A 24,851-nucleotide genomic window follows, 5' to 3' on the forward strand; every position below is an offset into this window, starting at 1 on the left:
TAATTTAGAAACAGAATTTATTGATAACTGGATACAATATGCATATCTAATACACAAGATTTCTAGAGAAGAAAAAGGCACGATAGTTCATACATTCACCCGATTTTCACAATCTGAATAAAACGGTTTAAAAGCCTGTGATTGTTGTGGATTTCATACATCATGAGATACAGTTCCTTCATCTATGTTCTTATGTCATCTCGACAGCCCATACATTTATGGGACTCTGTCAGAAACCATTCTGATTTAGTTGGAAATGATAGGTACAGCCTACACATCCTCCTATTTGCATATTTTGAGATGGTAGCAGTAACTGGTTATGAATATCTGGATCATCTTATATTTGGAAGTGAGAGAAACGTCGTCTTAAAGCTCTAAGTTATTTCATTAACCTGAGAAAATTTTATTTTATTACACAGATTGTTATTGACTATAAGTTTCCTATAATGATTGGAGAACATGTAAACATGACAAATTTGCACTTTTACTCTTTGGACAAAAAGAACTTGATGTAACATTGTCAGACAAAAAAAAAAATCTTGATACATAATAATAGGCTGTTATTTATTTTTTAAGAAATAAAGAATAGTTCTGAAAAGTTATAATTTAAGACTGTAACATACAACTACAACATAAAACTCAGCAAGGATGAAATGAGTAAACCAAGTATATTTTATGTATGTAACAACAAAAGTGGGCTTATTCCACATGTTATAAAGAGAAAACATGATGATGAACATTAATCAGATGGCAAATCAGTTCAACATTGATGTGTAAATCTGCTGCATTTGGTGTAACAAAGTACAGAGGTTGCTTTTTTTTTTTCTTCTTTCTTTTAGCATGTCGAAGGCACTGCAGTTGCTTAGCTGCAACGGCACGCAAACATGCAGGAGTAGAGATTAATCACAAATACTGTCACTCATAAAAGCTCTATCTGCTAAGATTTACTCCCAGGAAGCAGCAGCAGCAGCTCATGGCTAATGGTAATCCTTGGGCATCAGGAAAGCTGCCAGTTAGAGAAGAGGGAGGTAGCTGGCGCTAGCTGGCAGAGCTGTGAGAGGTGTAAAATATAGAAAAGGTTTAGGCGAGCGCTGCGTGGTGCTGGTGTCGACTGGGCACTAATGCAGCAACCGTGAACCTGTAAACACGACCGGATTGAAGCCGGAGAAGAAAGTGTGGTTAAAAAAAAAATCTCTCCTCAGAAAACCAGATGAGCATGGCTGGCCTTTGGAGGTGGGCTGGTTCAACGCAGCAAAGTTTGGCTGGAGGGGTGTAGCACCATCTGCGGCTGCTTTTCAGTACACTTTTTTCCCGTCTAGAGACATCTGTTAAGGAGGTGAATGCTGCACCGCGTTATGTACGAATGTCTTCAGAACAGCGAGGACGGGTTAGGTGTGGGAGGAGGAGGGGCTGCAGGAAGCCGCCAACATCCTTTAGGTGAACGAGCCTGTGTGGATCTGCCCAGCTTTGGCTTGTAACAGATAAGTCAGTGCAAAGGTATCCACACCTGTGCCTGTTCACACACCTTAAGAGTGAATTCACACGTTCATCCTCAGGTTCTGATGAGTGCGTGTGTGTTTTTTCCACCAAGTCTGAACAGGAGAGACGGTGAACACTTGCACAGGCATGATTGTCAGTGATAAAAAGATGCAGTGCTTCAGTTAAGGTGGGGTGGGGGCAGAGGAGGGGGAGTTGGGCATGAGCGCCAAGGGTGTTAGTAATCACTTAATGGAGGCTGTGGCAGGAAGGAACATGAGTTTGACGAACAGGGAGCTTTCAGGTAAGACAGCACAGGGTCACACATGACGTCGCTTCTGCAGGAATGTGAAAAATTTATATAAAATACAAAAAAGGAAACATTTGGTCCTTTTACTGTGGTACCCAGATTAGTAATTTGCACTTGTGTTATTCTATATAACACATACCTTCTCTCATTTTTTAAAGTCTCATTTACATGATGATGATAATTTTTTTTTACCAGAGTCCCATCAGGAAAGATCATGTTGGTCTCTGGAAGAAAAAAAAACAATCCTCACTGGACAGAACGTCTATGATTGGGGTCAAGTCAGGGGATCTGCACTATTGATTGCAGGTAGCTGTGCTCCTTCCTCCACAGCCAAAATCAGTTAAGGTAAAAAGTGGCAAACAAAGGAGCATTCTTAGCAGACAGCGTCACACATGGTGGCCATTTTTAATCCGGTTGTTTTTCAGTGGTCTGCAGCGCTGGTTCCTCGTACGTCACCCTTTTTGCGAAGCTGTGGGGAAAAGGAAAGAGACGCAAGAAAAGAGGTTAGATGTACATGAAACCGGTGAGGTACTGAAATCTCTGGAGAGCCTGATGAGGCGGCATTGGGTCGCTTTTTGCAATCAAGGTGTACGAAGTTTTCTGAACTATTGAAGCAAAGGGGAAAGGAAGGATTTTCTCCTGGTTCAGCTGTGACTGGAAATGAGCAGCTCAAATACAGAACAAGTTAATTATTTGCCTGCTACTGAGTTTTTTCAGTAATCAATTTTCTATCAATTTTTCATACGATAAATTGATTAACTGGATAAAAACAAAATTGCCACATTCGACGGGGGTTTTCATTTTACAATCACGAATACTTCTAACATGTGAAAAGCTCAGCCCCTTCTATTTGATCTATCATTACAACTGAAATGTTGATTTTTTTTTCTACTAACCAATTTTTAATAAGACAGCAAAGGGACTTGATAGATTTATTTTATTTTTTTACGAAGTTTGAACTGGCTTTCAGCAAAGGTCTTTTTATAAATCTGTATACTAGAGTTAATGACTATTCAACTACTAAATTAGTTGATTCATCGTGATTAAAACAATCATGTCAGCCCTAGTTACATGAATCAAAAACTTAGTGCACTTGGTTGTTTTAATAATAAGTATCAAATAAAAGGTCAGACACCATATGCATTGAAGAATTAATTAGTATAATTTATACCTACGCCCCTGCCTACTGATGAAAGTTTCAAGGTAGACTTGTTTTTAATTCATTACATACATCTAGAGGTTTTAGTACGTTCTACAAAAACCAATAAAATGCAACAAATTGCTTTCTGTGAGCTGAAACTTGGCCTTCCTCAACACTACGCTCCAACAATACTTATCAATCCTCCTGTTTGTCTTCAAGGTAGATAAAAGCATCCCTTTCAAATGCTCCCACCCCCAGGCTGATGGCTTTGGAAAGTCAATTAGTGTTGGAATCTGATAGCCCAAAAGCTCAAATGAAACGGTTCAAACTAACATTGGCTCTAAACAGGGGAAAAGACAGATCTGATGAAATAGCAGGAGGATTTACCCTCCCATTTCGCCATCTTTTTTCCCCTCGCTTCCTCCGAGTCTCTCAATCACAGGCCGGAATCCTTCTCAACAGCAGAATTCTATTTGTATGTTAATGAGGGAAAAGGGAGCCACCTCGAAGCATCACACCTCGTCCCCCTCTCAAGCCGCCCTATTCTGCACTGACTGCGCCGCACGAAGAGCAATTCTTCTGCATTGTCTCTCAGATGCAGCCTCTGTCATGACGATATTCTTGGGAAATTTTAAAGTGCAGCGATTGGCGTCGCACATCATCCAGCACAGTTCAACTGCGACCCTGCTAACCCTGGAGCTCAGAGGCTCAGGACTGGACTGGCCCTCCTCACCACAGCCCTCTTTGATGGCACCCGCCCGTTTACTTGCTCCAGTGGAAAATGGGAAACACATGGCGAACTGGCCGACATGTTCTGAAGGGGTGGGGGGGCGCGGTGCGGAGGCAAAGCACAAAATGCAGCATGTTGGTAGTAGGCCAGGAATGTTTGAAACTGGCCCACTTTGGCCAGTCTAGTCCAGATTCCTCACTTGTTCTCCTTGTAAGGCCAAAAACTCCCAAAATGATATTTGGGAGCAAACCAGCAGAAAAGGTTGAAAAAACGGTGAGCTACAACCTGTTGCAGATTATTTTAAAGAAAAACTATGTTCTGGTCTGATTTGTACTCTCTTGTTTGGATGCTCACGGCTGTAGGTTCTGACACAACATGTCTGCTGGTTTTGGGGAGAGAAAAAAAAAGGTATAAAAAATTGAGAAATGTCAAGAGGAACCCAAAGACAGTATTGGGGTACTATTTAGACTACTCTAAATAGCACCCTCCTGCTACATATAGCAGAAGACTCTAGAATAAAACAAGATTACCATAAGGTTGTCTGGGGGTTTCATCTGAAATGACAAAAATTATTTTATAGAAAGCATTGCAGGTGATTTTAAAGTGACATTAAAAAGAAAAAAAAAAGATTTAAAACAGTGCAACACCCAGGACAGCCTGTTCCAGAGCAACTAGCTCCTGTCACAGAGGCTGCAGTGCATCAACAGTTTGTACACCATGGTTTGCCGAAGCCAGCCCAGTGGAAAAACCCATTAAGAGACTTCCCAGCACCCAAAACAACTTACACAGCAACACACAGACCTAAACCTGGCCTGCTACTCCTCTGAACCCGTTGTACCTACTGAACCCTTGTTACGCATCTGGATGGAAATAAAAGACAGTAAATCATAAGAGGAAGTAATTAAGAACCCCATGATATGTAATTAGAATGCTGAGAAGACTACATTAAAATAAAGTTCTTTTTTAGTTATGGTAATATGTCACAAAGCAACTGTTGTCTGACATAACCTTTTAAAAGGTACACTAAGGAGTTTTTCCTGTCTGCAGAGCTTTCCATATTTACTTGCACTTGTTAAAGTTAACATTTCTGCTAAGTATTTACCTTATCTAATGTTTTACAGGACTAGAAAGTCATACTTCAATAATCTTAAGTATTGAAGTATGACTTCATCACTAAATTGTTTTGCCCTTGTTTAGATACTCAAACCTTTGCCTTCAAAAAGGTTTTCTGCAGTACTGAAAATACTACAAGTAGATCTTGAAAATATACAATATCATGAAAAGGTTCAATACTTTTGTCGCTCATTTCAGAAAGTCAAACGTTCTTAAATAGAATCATCAGAGTGAAATGTTCCAATTCTTTATTTTTAGTAATTTTGACAATTACAGATAATGAAAACCCAGAATTCAGAAGCAATACTAAAAATTACATTTTCAACAGAAATATGAGCTGCTTGAAAATTATGTTAATTTCTATGCACTCAATACTGGCTTAGGCCTGCTTTTGCATGACTTACTGCATCAATGCGGTAAATCATCACCCTGCAGCCATACAAGGTTGCCCTCAAGGCAACCTTGCATTTAAGGTTGAACTTAAACTTTTACACAATTCATGAAGTTTCTGAGCTGTACTGGAATAGACCATAAATGATTGTCTTCACATAGAAATTAAAATTTCAGTTTAAAAGATTAAATAATTTGAAAGCTTTTTACACATCTTTACCAGAAATAGTAAATGTTGGGGCATTGCATGTCTGTATCACAACAGATATGCCCTTGCCATAACATTTACTTGAGTCATCCTCCTATTTTATTGTGATGCCATAAAAGTAATCCATAAGCACAATTTTCCTCAGCTACTGGCACTGATTACAGACATACCTCTTCGAGCTCCTTTTGAGTCTCCACCTCCATTCGACGGATATCGTCCATGTTCAGGTCCACCCACTTATCAATCCAACAGAAGAGCTGGCGATGGAAGTTCGTGAAGATCCGTTTCTCTTGCTGAACGAATGCAAAGCAATATTAGTAATTGCTTTGCTAATACTAATTTGATAATATTTGTGATTATCAAATATTAATATTGATAATCACAAATGTAAATAAACATTCATGCCAACAATGAACACATCCTTTTGTGTTTTTCTGACAAGAATCACATTTGAGAAAACTTCCCTTTAAAAAAATAAAAAGGAAGAAATGGAAGTCAAACATTACAGTAGCAAACAGGAGAGAACCGTTGCACTTCTGCAACACAGTATGACCCCAAATATGCCCTGCTGTGTGATAAGTGTGTAAACAAAACAAACCACTAACCTCATGGATGAAGTTCTCCACTTTGGTTTGAAGCCCCCACCACTTAAACTTGACTGTGACTAGTTTGTAGGCACACATCTTTGGGCAGTCAGTTGTTCTCGCCAGTTCTTGCTGTCGGGAAAGGAAGCGTTTAAAAAAAAAAAAAAAAAAGACTGGAACCATTGCTTTTCATAAAGTATCAAAACTAGATAAAGGCAACAGAAAACTTGACACAAACTTATAACAGAATACAGTTTCAGACTCATCTCGGATGCGTGCAAAGCTAAAAGTCATTAATACATAATGCTTTGGGTTTGGAGCTTGCTGAAATAATTATCAATATGAAGTTGTGCTGTGCAGAGATAAAAGTGACCTAATCTACAACACACTTTCTAAATTCATCCATCCCTGCTTGCAATGTGCCTCCCTCTGAAGAAGAGAAGACGAGGAGGAGGGAGGGGGGGTAGAGGCACAGCAAAGTGGATAAACTCCAGATGAAGGGACCATTTCCCAGCTTCTGCCCTGACAGCGACACCGCTCCCGACAGGCGTGCCTTTGTGGCCACAGAAGGCAGATAAAACGGTGCTCATAAAGCGATAAGGGCGTCGCGGTGCAAAGACGGCTACATTATTAACACCTAGGACCTGCTCACCCCCCTTCCCTCCAGCCCCCCAGAACACACACTCTCCCTCCGAGAACACCTGTTTAATTAATCACTTCATTCCGGCTCAGCGTTCCAAGAGGAAAATGCCACAGACCCGCCTCAATCGCGCACCATCCCGCTGCCGTTTGATGCCGCGATCATGAAGGAGCGGCGAAATGAGAAACATTTCTAAATTTGCAGTGGGTTTAGAAAAGTTGTCATCGCTAAAGGAGAACTTCACATGAAACGGATTCTACATCAAAACACTTACGGTGACATTTCTTCTCTCCCTCTCTGTGCCCCACTCAAAGGAGCACAAGTTTTCAGAAATACAAAGGGGTGCCGATATGCAAGCATGTGTGCATGCAGAGATAGACAAGAGTTTTATTGCTCTGAGAAGCTGGCAAAAATTGTGCTTCTGTTGTCACATAACTACTTTTTTTTCCTCCCCATTCCCTCCCCCACCTTTTTAATAAAACACTTTTTCCGTGTCCACAGCGGACGGAAGAGTGATCTAATTAAAAAAAAAACAAAATAAAAGTTACGCCTCTTTATTCTCACTTTTTAAAGCAGTTAGGCTGCCTTTGTTCTGTAAAAATTCTTGCAGCAGAGGAAAGTTTCCCCATGGTGAACTTTAAGGGCTCGACTGCAGAACAGTGCGCTCTAAAAGGGAATGCAACCAGTCTGGGAGGCTACAGGGTTTCTGACTATAAAATACCTTTTAATCAAAAGTGGCAGCTTTCAAAACGAACTCTCAAATTTAGAATCAATGTCCATGAAGTGACTCTTCCATCATCTTCACATTGACTTTGTGCCACAGAAGGATTCAAATCCAAAGATGAGGATATTTATCCAAGACTTGAAATGTCCATTAATTAACAGACATAATGTATTTTCAAGCAACCAAGTACTTTAATTTTCTTCAATGTATAATCGTTCTCAATCATTACTGGCAGCACTGCTGGAAGGTTGACACTTTGGCAAATCATTATTTACAAAGTTATCCAATTAGGTACGTCTAGAAAACGTAATACAGATTCTTTGGAATTACCATTTGAAGCTGTCAGCCGCAATCTATTACTAAAAACACTGCTAATTTATTTTGCTTCTGTGCCATTAGAAAACCTGCTGCAAGATTATTTTAACATATTGCTGCTAACCCACACACACACACGATGCAGTGCCTATATAATTACTGTTTTCACAAAAAGTTCACGTTTTATTTTAGACAGATGTTTTTGTTTTTATTATAATTATCATAAAGTCTCGCCACTCAGCCTGAAGCCTCCTATGGGGCCTCATACAGACTCGACAACTGCCTGTCAAACGTCTGGAGCTTTGCTGAGCAGCAGTCTCTCCTGTGTTTTTGGCGCTTAATTTGAATTCATAGTGGGAGAAAGGGAAAAAAAAAAAAAAAAAGGAGCTGTTGCTCCAATCTCACCGTAACGTTGCCATCTATAAATATAGCTACAGCACCTTACAAAAATATTCACACCCCATGAATCTTCACATTTCATCATGTTACAAAACAAATTTAAATATATTGTAGGCACTATGGAGTTGAGCATAACTGTGAAGTGGAAGTAAAATTATACATTTCTCAAAATGTGCCACATTTGAGAAGTACTGCGTTTGCATCCAGCTCCCCTGAGTCAATGTTAGAACTCCTTTCATTTAAAGTATAGCCACAAGCTCAGCTTAAACTCAATTAGACTAGATGCAGAGCAGAGAAAACTCTTAATAGATGTTTTCTAACAGATGACTTTGCTGTGATCTGATGAACTATTGAGTCTTTGGATGCCCTGAAACATTTTCCTGCTGAAATGTGATCTATTGTCTCAGTTAAAAAAATTTTTGTATCATCGAATAGTTTTTATTTGAGTATTGCATTCCTACAGCATGATGCTGCCACCACCATGTTACACTGTGAAGACTGTTTTCACACCGAGCCGCAGCACTGCCCTTGATTAACATGTCCTTTGTTCTTATGACCGTAGTGGAAAGTCCTGCCATGGTAGGTTTGCATTTCTGTCGTTCTTTCCATGTTGCGATGGAAAGAATGGAGCGCAGTGAGGTTTAAAGTCAAGAAATTGTAAGAATTGTTTCAAACTTCTCCACAATCTTATCCCTGGCCTGACAACTCTGTTCACTGGTCTTCGTGAAGCAGTTCTTTTCCCTTTAAATGTTCATTGACAAACCACTTAGGTGACCTCAAATGGCAGCTGGTTGCACTGATTTTTATGTAGAGGCACCGGAAACAAAGAGGCTGACGACAAACCTCTTAGATTTTACTTGAAAAAAAAGAAAGAAAAAAAAACAATAATAAAAACAGTGTTTCTTTTTCCAAGCCCTTATCTAATTAGGCACTACTTTGCATTAGTCTACCACAAAAAAATCTCGACACAGTAAATAAGCAAAGGTTGAAGAGTTACGAATGCTCACAAGAAACTATACATTCAAACATGTAGCAACATTTAAAGAGCTTTCTGTCTGCATGTCACGTTCTGTTCAGTTTCGTTCTAACATACCAACCTTCTGTACAAAAGTCTCATGTTGTACATGAAAACATTTTCTTGCTTCTCATCTACTTAATATCTCCTAAAAATACATTTTCAGTGAAATAGAGGGACTGAACCCGATTCAGAGTTGGTACCCGTTACCCAGAACATAAGAGCTGTTTCAAAGGATACAATCTAACTTCCACTGCATTTCGTCTACAAAGTGCTATTCGCTCTAGCTAACCAAAGTCATGTATTAGTCCCTAAATGTGTTACTGATCTCTGGTATACTCTGCCAAGTCAAGCTTACAGCAATGTTTATTTTCTGTGGGTGTATGGAGAGTGAAAATAACATTTAATTAAGGAATAAAATCTAATTAGTAAACTAAATAATTATAAAAATGTTTCAATGGTTGACAGGAAAGAGCACAGGGAAAAAAGTAATAAGACAGTAGGAGTAACTTTAAAATGAGATGAGAAATTAGTACAATAATGAAAAGAGACTGTAGTTTACAGAGCTGCAGCCAGTATTACAGCATGCCTTCTGGGTATGCTGAGGCCAAGGTATAAGGCTCAAGTTCAGCTGGATAGTTTGCCAAGTTGGATTTAGGTCTGGACTGTGAGCAAAAATAAGCTTTGATTGAAACCACTCCTCTGTATGCTTTAGGGTTGCTGTAATGTTGGAAAGTAAAACCCACCAGGATTGACCAGTATTTAGCTCCACACGTCGTCCTAGTGACTCTCCGTCCTGCCTCTGCTAAACAAAAGCATTTCCACAGCGTGATGCTATGTCACCAAATGTCATGGCTTGGCAGGTGTACAGCTTTGCAATAGTCTTTCCATACTGACATGACAAGTTTGGAAAACTGTTTCGTAACGTACGTTTATCTTACATTTTCCCACAACTTTAGCCACCATTTCTTTCATGTGTTCACTGATTTTCATGAAGCCGTTTATTCGCAAATAAACAACATCTAAAGCTCAGGAGAGCGGTGTATAAATAAAATAACAGGTGAACACCACAGATTAAGCGACTTCTGAAGGCAATTTTTTGCACTATTTCAGGGTAGAAGAGTCAAAGGACTTGACTACAAATAAAATGCACAGCGCACTTTTCAGATTTTTGTTGGCAAAATATTTATGAATCATTTTCCTTCCCCTTCACAATTATGCATAACTTTGTTTTCCTCTTTCCCACAAACACAGCAATTTGCTAAAATGTGAAGACGTTCAAGCGGTGTGAATGCTCTCGCAAGGGTGATTTGAGTTTGAGCATCCTACAGTATTATTACCTTCCAGTTTGGCTCCAGAGGTCCTCTGCCTGTTTTCACAGACTTGAACTTGGCTGGATCTTCATCAGGCTTGTAGTCCTATGGAAAGATTTTTACTTTTCAATAATTAATGCATGGCAACCCCCCCCCCCAAAAAAACAACTTTTACAAACATAACCTTATGTTGTGTATTACAAGTTAATGACAGTTATGCACAACAATTAAAAAAGGCATTAGAAAAGCAATTATTGTTTTGTTGTACAAACAAAAACATTAAAACATAAAAAAATAACCCAAAATTTAAAGCACATTCAGATATAGCATTAGTATAAATCAATATGAGTGACTTCCGGTGATTCCTAAGGAGTATCGAGTGACTGACACACTTTGCCCTCAATTTGGTAAAATGATCTCATAGTAAAACTTTCGCTAATGAACCACATGTGCTCCGCTCACTACTGAATGTGGTTCAACAGAAAAGAATGGGATGTATCAGAAAATACATAAAGAGAAACACAGTGCACATCTAAAACATTAGCATAACTAACATGACAAAACTGACGTCATTAAATACAAGAAAATGTGTACATAAAATGGAATGGCTTTCAGATTATCAACAGCTCAAGGGCCCAGTAATTTTAAATAAATCATGATACGCCTGCAGCGAAAAGATTCTTTTTCAGGGTTACTGGCCAACAGAAGGATGCCAAGCGGAGAGAGAAATGGAAACACGCCTGCCTGACAGTGCTGCACACACGCAGTCACAATAATCTGCTTGTTTTAATGCTCAGAGCTCCATCGCTATAACAATACACAGCAGTACTAATGAGGTCTGTGAATCGATGTGCCGTGGCACACGGAGAGGAGCTACTTCTTAAGTAAAAGAGTGTGCTTCGCCGTGCGGGGGTGTGTGTGTGTGTGTCTGGAGTTCCGGTGCACACTGCACAGTGAGCTTTAATTACGCTAACAAACTCATCTGTGCTGGCGGTACGCCCCAGGCCCTGCAGCCATGCCCGAGGCTGAGGGCTGATAGGGCCCTGAGACACAACACACTCCTTCAGCAAGGCAAACACGTCCGCCTCGTTAACTACCCGCAGCAAACAAACATGTACACACACAGCAACCAATGTTCCTTGCTCAAGTAGCAACACATTTAATTGCACACGCAGATAGCAGCACAGAAATGAGGCAATGGGATGTCAGATATAAGCAATAATGTGCAATATCTTCAAATAAGATTTCAGAAAGCGCAAAAAAAAAGAAACCTAAATTTACTCTTTGTATTTCAAAACTATTTAACACCTCGGAGCAACCCAAAAAGTTGCTGGTATTCATTTCCATTGCAAACCCCCAAAATGTGACAGGATCATCTCGAGAGTTTGTTAATAATCAACAAGCAGAAAGAATAGTTTGCCATCAAAGATCAATCACTTTCATCAAGCAGGAATGTCAAAACATTCTGGTTTACATCACTGAACAGTGGGGGGTTTTAAAGTAATGATGGAGCAAACCGGGTTTTTCTATTATTCATACTTCACAGGGCAAGAGACTTGTTTCTTGAAGAATAAGTTTCAAAATTAAAAAAACAATAGCAGGATTTGTTGAAAAGTCATTAAATTTATCAATCCATAATGAATGTTAATACAAGTTTATTTTGGAAATATTAAGATTTTTGGTCTCCAGTTCTTTATGGCATTAACTGTTCTGGGGATTAACCTGATTTGTCCCATTATACAGTACTTCCAGTTTTTCAGACACAAATTCAGCTTTAAAGTTTTACTAATTGGAAGAGAAACAGAGAAGGCAAAGTCCTGATGTCAAAATATTTTAGTCAAAGCCCACAATGCAGCAGTAAAACTTCGATTGAACATTCTCTGGAAATTATACAGTGCTCGTTTTATACATACAGTGCAGTGTTTTGATCTGTTTGTTTCAGATCAAAACAAACAGAAAATAAAGATAATTTAGTAAATTCAAAAAGTGGTTTTCATCTAATGACAAGAAAAAACAGATGTTCAAAACAACCCTTCCTATAAGTAACATCCCTTGAACAAAATATCTGTGCCAAGCTTGCAACCACAGCCAGCAGGAAGCTGTGATTTTCGCATTGTTTCGACTAGGTCACATCAGAATCTTTTTTGTCACCAGTAACACAAAAGTGGAGTTACTGGTGAACGTCAGACTGCTATCCTGCTGCAGAACTCAAATGAGCTTGAGGTTAAAAGCTGATGGCAGGAAACTCTAGAAGAACAATTCATGGTTTATTCAATCACACCAAGTCATGCAGGTACTCCGATGTTGTTTTGTTTGCTGCAAGTTGGCTCAATTTTGACGCGCAAGACGTAACCGGTAAAATCCGGTTTAGGATTTTCAAAATAAAAGACCCGGAAGTAGTTCATTATTTCTTGCGCGGCCCGGTGGTTGGGGACCACTGCTCTAGATTCTTTGATATTTGTATGAGGGAAAAGTGTGTCTCCTGATTTTCCTGCTGAATTATGAGTACTGGCGCTAACTGAGGCAAGAGAAGCCTGCAGTGCTGTAGATGATGTTCTGGGTTCTTTTTTGGCCTCCTGGATGAGTCGTCATTGCATCTGGTAGCGATACTGATAAGTCAGCTGTCGTTTCCCACAACTGCATATACATGACATCTGTTTTTGGCATGCTTCATGTTGCTAGACAGGTTCTGCTTGATTCTACAGTTCAGAAAGTAAAAACAGTCCATGCTATGGCTGGTAAAATTCCAAATATGTAATAAAGTACAGTTACTAAATTATCTAGGAGTTATTGCTTCTTCACATTTAAAGTTTGGTGCAAATGAAATGTTAAATTTGTGACAAAAAAAAAGAAGAAAAAGCAAAAATTTGAAAGGGGCCAAAAGTTCTTCACATGAACATCTGACTTCAAAAGTGGAAATTCCTTACCACGTATCGAAAAAAAAAGAGAAAAGTTTCATCTTAAAAAGCTCAGTTTCATATTTTTTATTAACTGTACACTTTGATTTTCAACTGTTTAAAAATAGAGCTATAATTTCCTACACATGAGCCGCTAGCCATCAAGATGCACTTGGGTGCAAACTGTTCTTGTGGGTTTGCAGATGTCTTTTCCTGTTAAATAGAAAGTCTCTACCTCAGTGATGCAGCAACCGCTTGCATGTAACGGTTTGATGCAATAAGTCAGTTTCCTGAGCAAGACAACTTCGCTTTTCATAAACAATAATCCTCTGGAAATGAACCTATTTTGGACTGAATCCAACCGAAACATCACTGACAGTCAGACTCCTCTCAGCTGGAATAACATGAGATTGAGATCAACTCATTTGAATTAAATTGCACTGAACTTAGTTGTAGGCAAATCAATTTGCCATCGACTTATTCTATAGCACACCAAGATTACTTTTTGTGATCAGACAATACATGAACAAATAAGAAACTAAATCAACTAAGTTTTGAAGAGACTTCCACAATTCAAACATAGGTTTTAAAAACATGATTAGTTTAAATTTCTATAAAAAAAAAATTTAAAAAAAATAGACCTGCTGTGTTTTCATTTAACACAACATCTAAACTCAGCCCACCATGTTACTACAGTAACATTCATTTATGCTGAAAGTGCAATAACCACACTTGTCCACATGGAGGCACCCAATCACAATAAACCATGCATCAGATTTGTACCCATTTTTTTCTACTTACAGCAGCAGACACTTGACTTCTGTCTGCAATGTCAATGGGCACAACAGCAACATTCTGCCATATTGAGGGTTCGAGTTTATGCACCTGTTAAACAAAAAAAAAGTAAAAGAAATCTCAGTGTCATCAGTCATAATTAGCATTTTCTCAGTTTGCTTTCTATGTAAGACGTTCTGAGATGATGTATAAATTAATTTAAAAACATTTGGTAGAACTAACATTTTCTTGTGTTCCCATGTCCGGTTTGTGCCAGGTCTCAATCTTAATGAAGAAACTGTCTTTCATATATTCATTCTGGAAAGAAGAAAGAAAAGAAAAAGTGCATTAAGAAGAATATACAGTAAACTGAAGTACCTTACACTTATCTTGGAGTATTTAAAAATGTTAATTTGAAAATACATACCGTCACAACTGCAACAAGGTTATTCATGAGAGGGGGGGATGGAAGAAAGGGAAAAGTATTTATTTACATGTCAACATGCTAATACTGATATGACAAAAACTACAATAAATTGGAGTGAGGAGGGTTTTTGGACAACGCAAACTGAAGTGAAGTAAAGAGGGGAACTCACCGGTTCTGCAGTAGGGGTAGGCATTCCAAGCTTTTTCATGGAATACCAAGGAGCCTTCAGGAGCTATGAGCCTGACAAAACCTGGGACTTTACTGTAGCATGGGGGAGGACAGGAACAGACAGGGAAGAGGAGAGGAAAAGAGCAATTCAGGTTTCACGGGGGTCTACAGCAAAGACGGCAAGAACAGCTTCACAAATGAAGCAACACTGCCACCACCTGGTAGCACCGCTCTATTACATCACAGAGATTATAGAAGCCAAGCAATCTGTTCAAAAACATAAAGGCACATACCTGTTTAGATGGTAAATTTTGTGTGTATATTGTCCTCTCTCTCCATCTTTCTCATATGGTTCATTCTTGAGCACTTCTATACCTTCACCACCACCAGTTTCATTTTTACTTGCTTCCGCCACAGAAAAGAGCTGACCGACTTGATACTGAAAAATAAATATTCATTTTACCAAAAGGAAATTTCTGATCAACACAGTACTGCTTTCCCCAAGTTGTATGTTACTGCATAATGTCTACCATTTACGGTGTATAAAATTTATTATTTTTAGTATGGAATAACACAAAAGTTTAACAAAGCGCTGGAAGCTGTACTGAAATCTTTTCTTTTTGTTCCATTCTACAAAATTTCCTGAACTACCCATTTAATGCCATGAATATCATTAAAAAATTTTTTTTAAAAACTAGTCTAAGTTTCCTAGTGAGTAGTTTACACATATCAAAAAGTAACTTACCTCCTCAATGCTACAGGGCAAGACCACTCGGCTGCAAATGAGAAGAAAATAAATATAAAATGGGATGAGACTGCCAAAGTATTACTTTATTTTCTGTTCAGTATTCTGTACTTCTGCTTTAGACATAATTCTAGGTCATTACATCAGTAGAGTAGAACAAGGTCAATATCAGGGAAAAGGAAAAACAACACGTTTTGCTGGCCCATACAGTGGCGTAGCAAACTTAGTCAAAGTGTGGGTCATGCGAGTCGACTGGAACAGTGATTGTGGCTTTCAATGCAAGCGCACCAGACAGTACTTTATGAAGTGTTTTTGGGAGCTGTACACACCGACGGCAGCAACATTCATAAATCAAAAGAACAGCTTTCCTGATAAGTTTTATCAACAAACGATTGACTGGCTGTACTAGGACACAGATGAAAACCAGCTACAGTAGAAAGGGTCATTGCTGTGTACTTGCTTATGGCGGAGAGGTTGGAGTCTGATTGAGTGAGTTAACAAGTGTAATTTATACAGTTAATACAATTAATAAGCTGAGGATAGGAGGGCTTCTTAAAGATGAATTCAAATTTAGTTCAAAAATAATTTATTGATCCCAAAGGGAAATTAAATGTTGTTGTGACTCATTAATTCAGATTCTTCCAACGACCTGAAAAAAAATGTCTGAAAGCCAAAAATACTTGCTAGTTGGTAGGTGATCAAGTACTTATATCATTCAATAAAATGGGGATTATGATTAAAAACAAAAGAAAAAATACTAGCAAAAAAATTTATATAAAGTTTTTTTTGTCTCAGTCGAGGTATGCCTCAACAAATTACAGACCACTTCATTCTTTGGAAGTTGTGATACTTGGAAACAAAAAAGGAAAATCGGCGGTGTATCGTATACTTCAATTCCCCCCAAATTTTTTGAACTATCTTGCTAAAAGCTGTGTTTCTCCTGAAACAGCATTTTGTTAAGTTTGTGAAAGTTCAGTAACAGTACATGTGGAAATTTTGGCAATTGATTTATTGTATTATTTTTCCATCACTCCATGATTGAACACTTTTTGGGTTAAAAAGATTAGATTGAAAAGAGTGGAATTTAAGAAAAAGATGGGAAAAGGGGGGCAAATAAACAGAAAAATAATAAAATTAATCTTATGGGGCAATGAGGATACTCATCAAGGTCACACTTTCTAAAAGGGGCAGGAAAAAAAGGGCAAGAAAAAATAAATAAAAGGTGAGCCAGTCCTTGCCAGGTCCCCACTCTGATGACTACAGCAAAAACAGACACTCATCACTGGCAATAAGTGGAAGAGTCAAGTACTTCAAAAAACAAAAACACACACAGGAAAGCTTAATTTGAAGTTCTTCAAGACAAAGAGCTAGGCCTTTCACGATAAACGTTAAATCAAGTAATCTACGATAAATTAAAACTATTGGCGTCATTTTAATTATCGGAATTATCGTCTCTTCCGATCTTTTTCTCTTTCTGTTAATGACACTGAATGAAAAAAAAGCTCAACTCCGGTGCTCTCCACTGACCCTCCCTTCCTCGTTTCCTTGGTGTAAAGCCCAACGCACACGACACGATCTTAGAGCTGTCGGCCCATTTTCAAAACCTGACAGACCACACATTAGCCGACAGAAATCCTAAGTATAACGGTTCGATCGGGTTCGTTCCTGCCGTGTGGTGTCCAACAATGGGCACAAAATAATGGCTAGAAGTCCAGTGAACTAATTTTAAAACCGGGCATTAATCAATGCTTTACTACAATCTACCTGCAATGCATGTGGCTAGTGTCAGCGTAAAGTCCTGCCTGAATGAAAATCATTAGAACCTATTTATGTCACGTTAACGAAGAACAGCTGAAAAGTTACCGGGTTTATCAACTGCGGTAGCAATTTGGCTCCAACTCCTCCCCTTGTCATTTCTATATTATTTGCATGTTGAATAAACATTAATGTTGTTTCCACATATCATCTCCAATGTCCGCTGGACTTCGGGTTGCGCCGTTTCAGCTGTTTGGGATTCCCCTCCGTAATTTCCCCTCAGAAAACACGGAGGAGAATCCACGCTTTCTGATTGGCTACCTGTCACATTCAACAGGCTGCGTTAAAGCTCCCAGTCGGGAAAAACCCCTGATTTAGATCGGAGCGGCAACGATGATCTACCGTAACACACCACACAATCTTAGAAAGACCAAGGTTCTAAGATTGTTGTAAGGGGAAAAATAGGAGCAAAAAATCATGTAGTGTTAACTATTGCATCAGGTAGTCGATGTGCCCATCTTCTCTATTTAAATCTAATTATTACTGAAGGGCAACATGATATACAGACTTCATAATCTGAACTCTTTTGGTTGAATGCAGTATTTATTTCCACTTTGGCTTTATGTTGTTTAGTTTTTTTTTCAAGTGCGTTTTTTGTTAATGGAGACTGAGAATCCATTTTATTTTTGTTTATTTTGTTTATCAGTTCCAGTGTTAAGTGTTCTTTTGAAAATAAAGTGTATCTATCTTTGGCAAGAAATCGCATGCATTATTACGTCATTTCCATTAAATCAGTGTAAAAAGGTCTTCAAACAATATTATTGTTTATCGCAATAATTTTTGAGACTATTAATCACTCAGCAAAATTTGTTATTGTGACAGGCCTACAAAGAGCAAACATGTTTATTCATTTTTTATAGCAGAGGTAAATTTAAAATACCTAAATATTTAAGTTATTACAGAAACAGAAATAATTTCTCAACTTAAACCAAATCATATAATGCAATGTTTTGTTCAAATTTAAATAGAGCTTGCAGTATGCAATACATCATTACATCACTGAAACTAGAAAGCAAGATGTTCCTCCTCCCCAACCAAGTGGAGAGAATTTTTTTTTTAAAACAACACAAGGAAGGGGAAGTTCTCTCTCAGCATAAACCTAAAGTGGAGCTTTGTTCTTTCCCAACGTTCATTCAGTCTGTTTCAGCATTGATAAACAATGAGAAATTTGTGCTTCGTCCTGAACTGACAGTGCGAGGCTGAACTGAGATGACACCCAAAGACAAGCAGCTAAGACAGGAGAGAACTCTGTGGCACGGCCTTGCAAAGAAAAATGATGAGTTTTGACATCATCAAGGTTGTAAACAACTTCAGGGTGAATTTTATAGTTAAAATCTCCCTTGAACCGTACTAAAGTAAGTTCGTTTGGGGGAAGGAGCTGTGGAAGGATGGTGAATTGTGAAAGAATCCTGCAGTAGAAAACCACAGATCAGAATACTTTCACAAAGCAAATGAAGTAATTGATCTAGAGCAGGGGTCGGCAACCAATGGCTCCGGAGCCACGTGTGGCTCTTTCATCCTTCTGTTGTGGCTCCCAGTGACTTTGGGAAATAGAATATTTTATTAAAATTAAATCATTAAAAAATTATAAATTAAAATCATTTTAAAATAAATGTCTAAATCTGAAGATTATGGTAAACTTGTAACATTAAAACAAAAGTTTTGAACATTTTTAGCACCCAAAATAAACGTCATGTCCGCCGATGTGCGACAGGCATTCCTGGCGAACCCCACATGTCTGGCAGACCGCATTTTTTTAGCGCACTGATTTATTGACTTTTTCATCCTTGCCTGGAAGATACATCATGAATAAATCCAAGAAAAGGAAACATTCTGAAGATGGCAGAACATTTAATGCTACGTGGACAGATCATTTTGCTTTCACCGCTGATGAAACTGGTTCACCTGTCTGCTTAATATGTGGCGAAAGACTGGCAAACAACAAGAAGTCAAATGTTGAAAGACATTTCAAGAGCAAACACTGTCTTTGCTAAAAAATATCCCGAGGGAGAGGAGAGAAAAAAGGCCGTTTCGGAGCTGATGCGAAAGGCTGAAGCGTACGGAGCCCCTTGGGGACATGGGGAATTTTTTTTCTTTTGCGTTACCTCGCAATACTTTTGCGTTCCCTCGCAAAACCTTTTGCGTTCCCTCGCAAAATCTTTTGCGTTACCTCGCAATACTGTACTGGTCAGTCATGCAGCATAATTGAATACTGCAAGCATTTCTTACGGTGGGCGCCGTACTTTCTGCTTTAATATAAGGTTATGTGAGGTTTTTCCATGAATGTTAATATCTTTTTGTGAAATATCTGAAGTTTTATATCTTTCTTTAGGATAGAAAGGCACCACAAACCTACGATATAAACATAAACTTTCCGTAAGTAGGAAAGAAATGAAGCCTAGGCGCAAATTCAAACTGGAAGACTCTTTTATCCCCACCGGGACCCGTTAATTGAAGCGACCTGCCCACAATCGTCGACCTATCAACGCCGGACCAAGCCACGTCACATCCAATCATCGACCAAGTCCCAGCTGATAAGGACCTTCATTCATGGTGTCCTTCGCTCTCCAGCCGAGCTCAACCCACCACCACCCCTTCTCCTCCATTCGCCCGGTCCTGAGGCCCGCATCCTTCTTCAACCTCCACCACCAGTGCCGGGCCCTGGGGGATGACGTTCCTAACAGCATCGGGGATGCTCATCTGAAGCCTATCGCTAACGCTGCGATAACCGTTATCCCCAGCCGGGGCCCAAGCGCCAAAGACTTTAAATTCTGTTTGTTAATAAACTCTTCTAATTGTCTTCTTATCTCCGTCTGAGTCTCTCCAGATTGAAATAAAAATACATCCTAATTTGGACTATTTCTGAGTTATTATCGCAGGTAATAAATCATCTGACAGTTTTGATTGTGTCTCTGTTGTGTTCGTAGTCTGAATGGTTTAAAGAGCCGCTTTCAGTGCCGCTCCATCTTAGCCTTAACAGACATAAACATGCAGTAAAAAAAAAAAATCGATTTTCAATCAGTGTTTTGCACCAAACAGTTAATAATAATAAACAAGTTTTCACTGAGGCTCTGTAAGAGCCATATGAATGAAATAAGTAATTATTGATATGACAGGAGCAAGCGGCTTTGACACTTAGGTGTGTCGACGTGGGAGTGACGTCACCAGGTATGAATGGAAAGGATACTGGCTTTGTGTGTATGAGGAAGCGGTGAGCGGGGCGGTCAGTCCTTGCAAAGTTTGGAGCCTGATAATCAAAATGGAATAAATCGATAATTGTGACAGAACAAAGAAGAGGTTTGGAGTTGATTGATACACGGACAGATGAGATTCCCCGAGTTAACCCAGTGCGGCCCTTTACCATCATTAGTTTGTCGTGTTTTTAATAATAAAAACTTGTTAATAGTAAAAACTGTTTGGTGCAAAACACTGATTGAAAATCGATTTTTTTTTACTGCATGTTTATGTCTGTTAAGGCTAAGATGGAGCGGCACTGAAAGCAGCTCTTTAAACCATTCAGTCTACGAACACAACATAGACACAATCAAAACTGTCAGATGATTTATTACCCGCGATAATAACTCAGAAATAGTCCAAATTAGGATGTATTTTTATTTCTTTCCTACTTACGGAAAGTTTCTGTTTATATCGTAGGTTTGTGGTGCCTTTCTATCCCAAAGAAAGATATAAAACCTCAGATATTTCACAAAAAGATAGGCTACTAATATTTATGGAAAAACCTCACATAACCATTAAAGCAGAAAATATGGCGCCCACCGTAAGAAAGGCTTACAGTATTCAATTATGCTGCATAACTGACCAGTACGGTGTTGCGAGGTAACGCAAAAGTATTGCGAGGGAACGCAAAAGAAAAAAATTCCCCATGTCCCCTAGAGGGCTCCGTAGAAGCGAGCAGGAGTCACTTCAAGAAGTGGATTAAGACGCAAACTCCACTACACGTGCCAGTTTCGTGGCTACTCAGGAAATAATCAAGCATGGTAAGCCATTTACAGATGGAGATTATCTACAAATATAAATACATAACTATATATTGTTAAGTGAAATAGTCTTTCTTTTTTAATTCAGGAGGACAGGTGACCGCACACACGCGATGGGACACAGAAGCAGACTGTGCATTTTTTGGTTTGCTTGGTTCGTTCAGTGCCGGTGGATAATATTTGGATATGTTTTGATTTTTATCTCCTGAATAAGAGGAGGACAGGTGACTGCATTCTGTTTCTATTTTGCCTTCAGTGCGGGTTGGGTAAGTTTCGATTTTTATTTCTTAAATACAAAGACCCAAATAGACAGAGGGTATTTTGTTTGAAATTGAGCATCAACAACGTGTAAAATGCGTTTTGTTACATGCAGAAATAAAATTTTGTGTTCTTTGCACCAGTTCGTTGATTTCATAAATGCAACATAGTATCGATTTTTGTACATAGCATATAGGTTTTATATATATGACGTCAAAATGGGTTGTGGCTCCAAGTGCTTTCTTTTTTTTGGGAGGCGGTCCCAAATGGCTCTTTGAATAGAAAAGGTTGCCGACCCCTGATCTAGAGGATTAGAGCAGGTCTTTTTTATAGTCTTCATACATTTAAAGGCTGATGGAATTCAACAAACATGGTGCAGAGATCCATGTTGAATACAACACTGTTATTAATTAGTCTGACATGATTTTACAATTACAAAACTAATTGAAATATTTGAAGAGTTTCTAGAGAATAATAAGACAATCCAGGACAACATTTTCAAATGCAACAATCTTTAAACAAAAACCTATTGCACAAATACAGATAGGGTAAAGGAAAATACCTTTTCAAAAACCATAAATAAAATCCTTTCTTCCTTGTCCCTCTACAGCTATCCACTTTTAGGGTACTTACTTGAAAAACATGTCATTTTGTTTTGTTTATATGACAAAAAATAAATAAAACTTAAGAAATAAACCACAAAAACAATTATTGGCTTGGATAAGCATTAAAACGGCAGCGTATCATGAGCAACTCTGGGTCTGAGAAGTGTCTATTAAGTCACCAATTTCTTCTTGAGTGGTTGCCCAACATGGGTTTTTCAATGACTGTTGCAGATTAGTTGAGTGCTGACAGAAGGACTTTTCATGACTTTACTCAATGCTGATATGTAGATGCATGCGTCCATGTTTGATCATTCACGGGAAAAAGAAAGTACAGTCATTTTTTAAGATCTACTTTTTTCATTTCATTAGTTTCTATTTTCTTTAATAAATAAAATGGGAGAAAGCAGGAAGTGTTCATGGGGATTTTTATGAATGCTCAAGTTCAAATTTGATTACTTTTTCATTATCACAGGTACATTGAAAAATGCAGCAAATGAGAATAATATCTAGTTCTGGTCGCAATAATATAAAAAATATTTTAATATAATAAACATTGGTTTCATTTGGATTTAATAATGTCCTCTCAACATTCAGTTAGTGAGATGGCTACTTATACTGAGCCTCCTGTTAAAAGGGAGTTTTTCTTTTCCAATAGTTGCCACATGCTTGGTCAGAATGAGGGATTGCAAGTGGAAAAAAAAAATCAATGCCCCAATGCAATTAGATGAGCTTTCTCAGATTATTTTTCAAACCAACAGACAGTATATGATTAACTAACTTCGACAATATTGTCTTATCACTAGGACTGAATTTTAACGCATGTAATTGGAAAAGAGAGTGACGTATTTGAGTGGAATAAGCAGGATTAATTTGAATGGAATTTTGACAAATTTCATATCAAACTGGTTTGGTATGAATCAAACCAATTTGTCCTTCTAAGTGCCAACAGGGAGATTTGTCTGAGTACAGGTATTCAAAGAAATATTGTTCGGGAACAGGCACAAGGTTGATTCCAGAGTTCATAATTGATGAATTACTGTGTTTTTATTTACAAACAGCCATATCAGTCTTCAACCCTCAGGCAGGAGTGGGAAGTTTACCTTTACAAGCTGGTGAAGGCCACATTTATATATCTAACATTTCAAAGTGACAGCTAATGTCATATTTTTAACCATTATGATTTCTTAAGGTTTTATCTATGAAGCACGTTAAGTTCAAGAGCTCACCAACTGCTTCAGGCAACCATTACATAATGCAACTTAAAATTTTCTAGTTCACATAGAAAAAAAAAATCAGAATATTTTGAAAATTCTTAGCTTTGAGGATGCCCACTGTTGTGTAGAAGTCACAGGGGTGCCTACATTGTACATGTGCTTTAAAAATACAAATCTATGACCATAGTCTTCTCTAAATTACAAACACTCAGTCTATAGCAACGTTTCTGACGTTCATCTTTATTTTATTATATCAAACTTCTCTTCTTGGGCTTTTTTTAAGACTAATTGTTCATCTCTCTGAGACGGAATTACATACACATTTTCAAAAGCAAAAGAGACGAATAACGTGGTTGTTTACAGGTTAATACCGCGTATGCTGTTGTAATTTCCAATGTAATGCTAATATCAAACTAATGATGTATTTAACACAAACTTTAAATCAATCAGATAAGCGGTGATATCGTTTAGATACTTGCCAAGTGTAAGTATTAGTTAAAAACTTTGATTTGACTTTTGCTCAATTTCTATCAACTCTTTTGTCTTGCCTTGGGTTCATATGAGCTGTTTGAGTCAATGCTGCCTGTGTTAAAATGAACTTCCCCATCCAGGTGACGCTTTCGGTTAGCTAACTTAGCGTTAGCAAACCAGACTAGTTTCAGTGCCTTGAAGACGGATAGCACGGATGTACGTGCTAACAGTGCCGACGAAACACAGTGTCTTTAGGACACGGCAGACTCACTAGAAGTTAAAAGAAGCAACAGCTGTCAAACAATAGCACGCCGCTGTCAAAGCCGGTAGGCCAGAACAGCTCTTGAACAATCCCACTCTCCCCCTCGTGTGCCTTACCGATACATGACGAAAAGTTTTCAGTTAGGGGAGAGGCGCATTTAAAACTCTCCCGAATACCTAAACCTTCCTATATCACTAAATATTGGGTTAATAAGGCGCAAAAGTCATAGCTGAGATAGAAAGAAGAAGAAAAAAAACTCACTATTCCTTGACGAGAACCATAGTAACCTGCTTCTGTCGGTTCTGCTGGTACTGCCCAGCGACTGCCGAGTGCTGCTGACGTCATTGGCTCCTAGTGCCGTGCCCTGTTCCGCCCACAGCAGTTATGATTGGTAGAAAGAGAATGGACACACCTACTAATTAAAATTAACCAATCAAACTCTCCTACATCTCATCGCCGACAAAGTAATCTCCTATTTCAGAGGATAACCGATGCTTTGAACTATACTTTATCTGGCACATTTTGTTCAAGTTGTAGAAAGCAACTAATCTGTCCGTAAACCCATGTACGTGTCGATCCATCTAACAGAAAACATTACATATAATTTCTCTCAATGCCAATGCAGAAATATTATTACACCATTGTTGGTGTAATAATTGGTTAACAAGGAAACAAGTTTTATGCCGAAATGTCTAGCAAAATTTTATCTCAGTTAATACAGAAAGCATGTCTTTTAGACCCAATAATTACACCCTTTTCTAAAAAATGTATTTGACTCAATCAATTAGTTCAGAGGAGTCTTTCATTAATAACTAAAATATTCATTTCAGTCTGTATTCCAACTTTTCATTTTCTGCCC

The 24,851-nt window shown here is 38.4% G+C and overlaps 1 protein-coding gene across 3 annotated transcripts; it reads right to left on the reverse strand.

Moving 5' to 3' along the window:
- LOC116729994 (phosphatidylinositol transfer protein beta isoform) lies at nt 1-24,351 on the reverse strand. 3 transcript variants are annotated; one of them, XM_032578925.1, is made up of 12 exons: nt 24,254-24,351; nt 15,370-15,400; nt 14,918-15,063; nt 14,626-14,717; nt 14,457-14,464; nt 14,273-14,347; nt 14,057-14,140; nt 10,386-10,463; nt 5,974-6,084; nt 5,539-5,661; nt 4,459-4,517; nt 1-2,255 (listed from the first exon to the last, which is right to left on the reverse strand). In XM_032578925.1, the coding sequence occupies exons 1-11, from the start codon at nt 24,271-24,273 to the stop codon at nt 4,473-4,475; spliced, it is 813 nt and encodes a 270-aa protein (XP_032434816.1). In that variant the 5' UTR covers nt 24,274-24,351; the 3' UTR covers nt 1-2,255; nt 4,459-4,472. The 3 variants fall into 3 exon arrangements, with proteins under 3 accessions (XP_032434816.1, XP_032434815.1, XP_032434814.1); XM_032578924.1 differs by having other exon boundaries at nt 4,443-4,517; XM_032578923.1 differs by lacking the exon at nt 4,459-4,517.
- Between the last annotated feature and the right edge of the window lie 500 nt (nt 24,352-24,851).

The sequence above is a fragment of the Xiphophorus hellerii genome, chromosome 12 (assembly GCF_003331165.1).
Source record: "Xiphophorus hellerii strain 12219 chromosome 12, Xiphophorus_hellerii-4.1, whole genome shotgun sequence".
Taxonomy (NCBI): Eukaryota; Metazoa; Chordata; class Actinopteri; order Cyprinodontiformes; family Poeciliidae; genus Xiphophorus; species Xiphophorus hellerii.

Coding starts and splice junctions, on each gene's coding strand:
- LOC116729994 (XM_032578923.1), bottom strand. CDS start 24,273: ATGGTTCTCGTCAAGGAATA. Junction 15,401..24,253: donor ATGGTTCTCGTCAAGGAATA/GTGAGTTTTTTT, acceptor TCTCATTTGCAG/CCGAGTGGTCTTGCCCTGTA. Junction 5,662..5,973: donor TGGAGAACTTCATCCATGAG/GTTAGTGGTTTG, acceptor GCATTCGTTCAG/CAAGAGAAACGGATCTTCAC.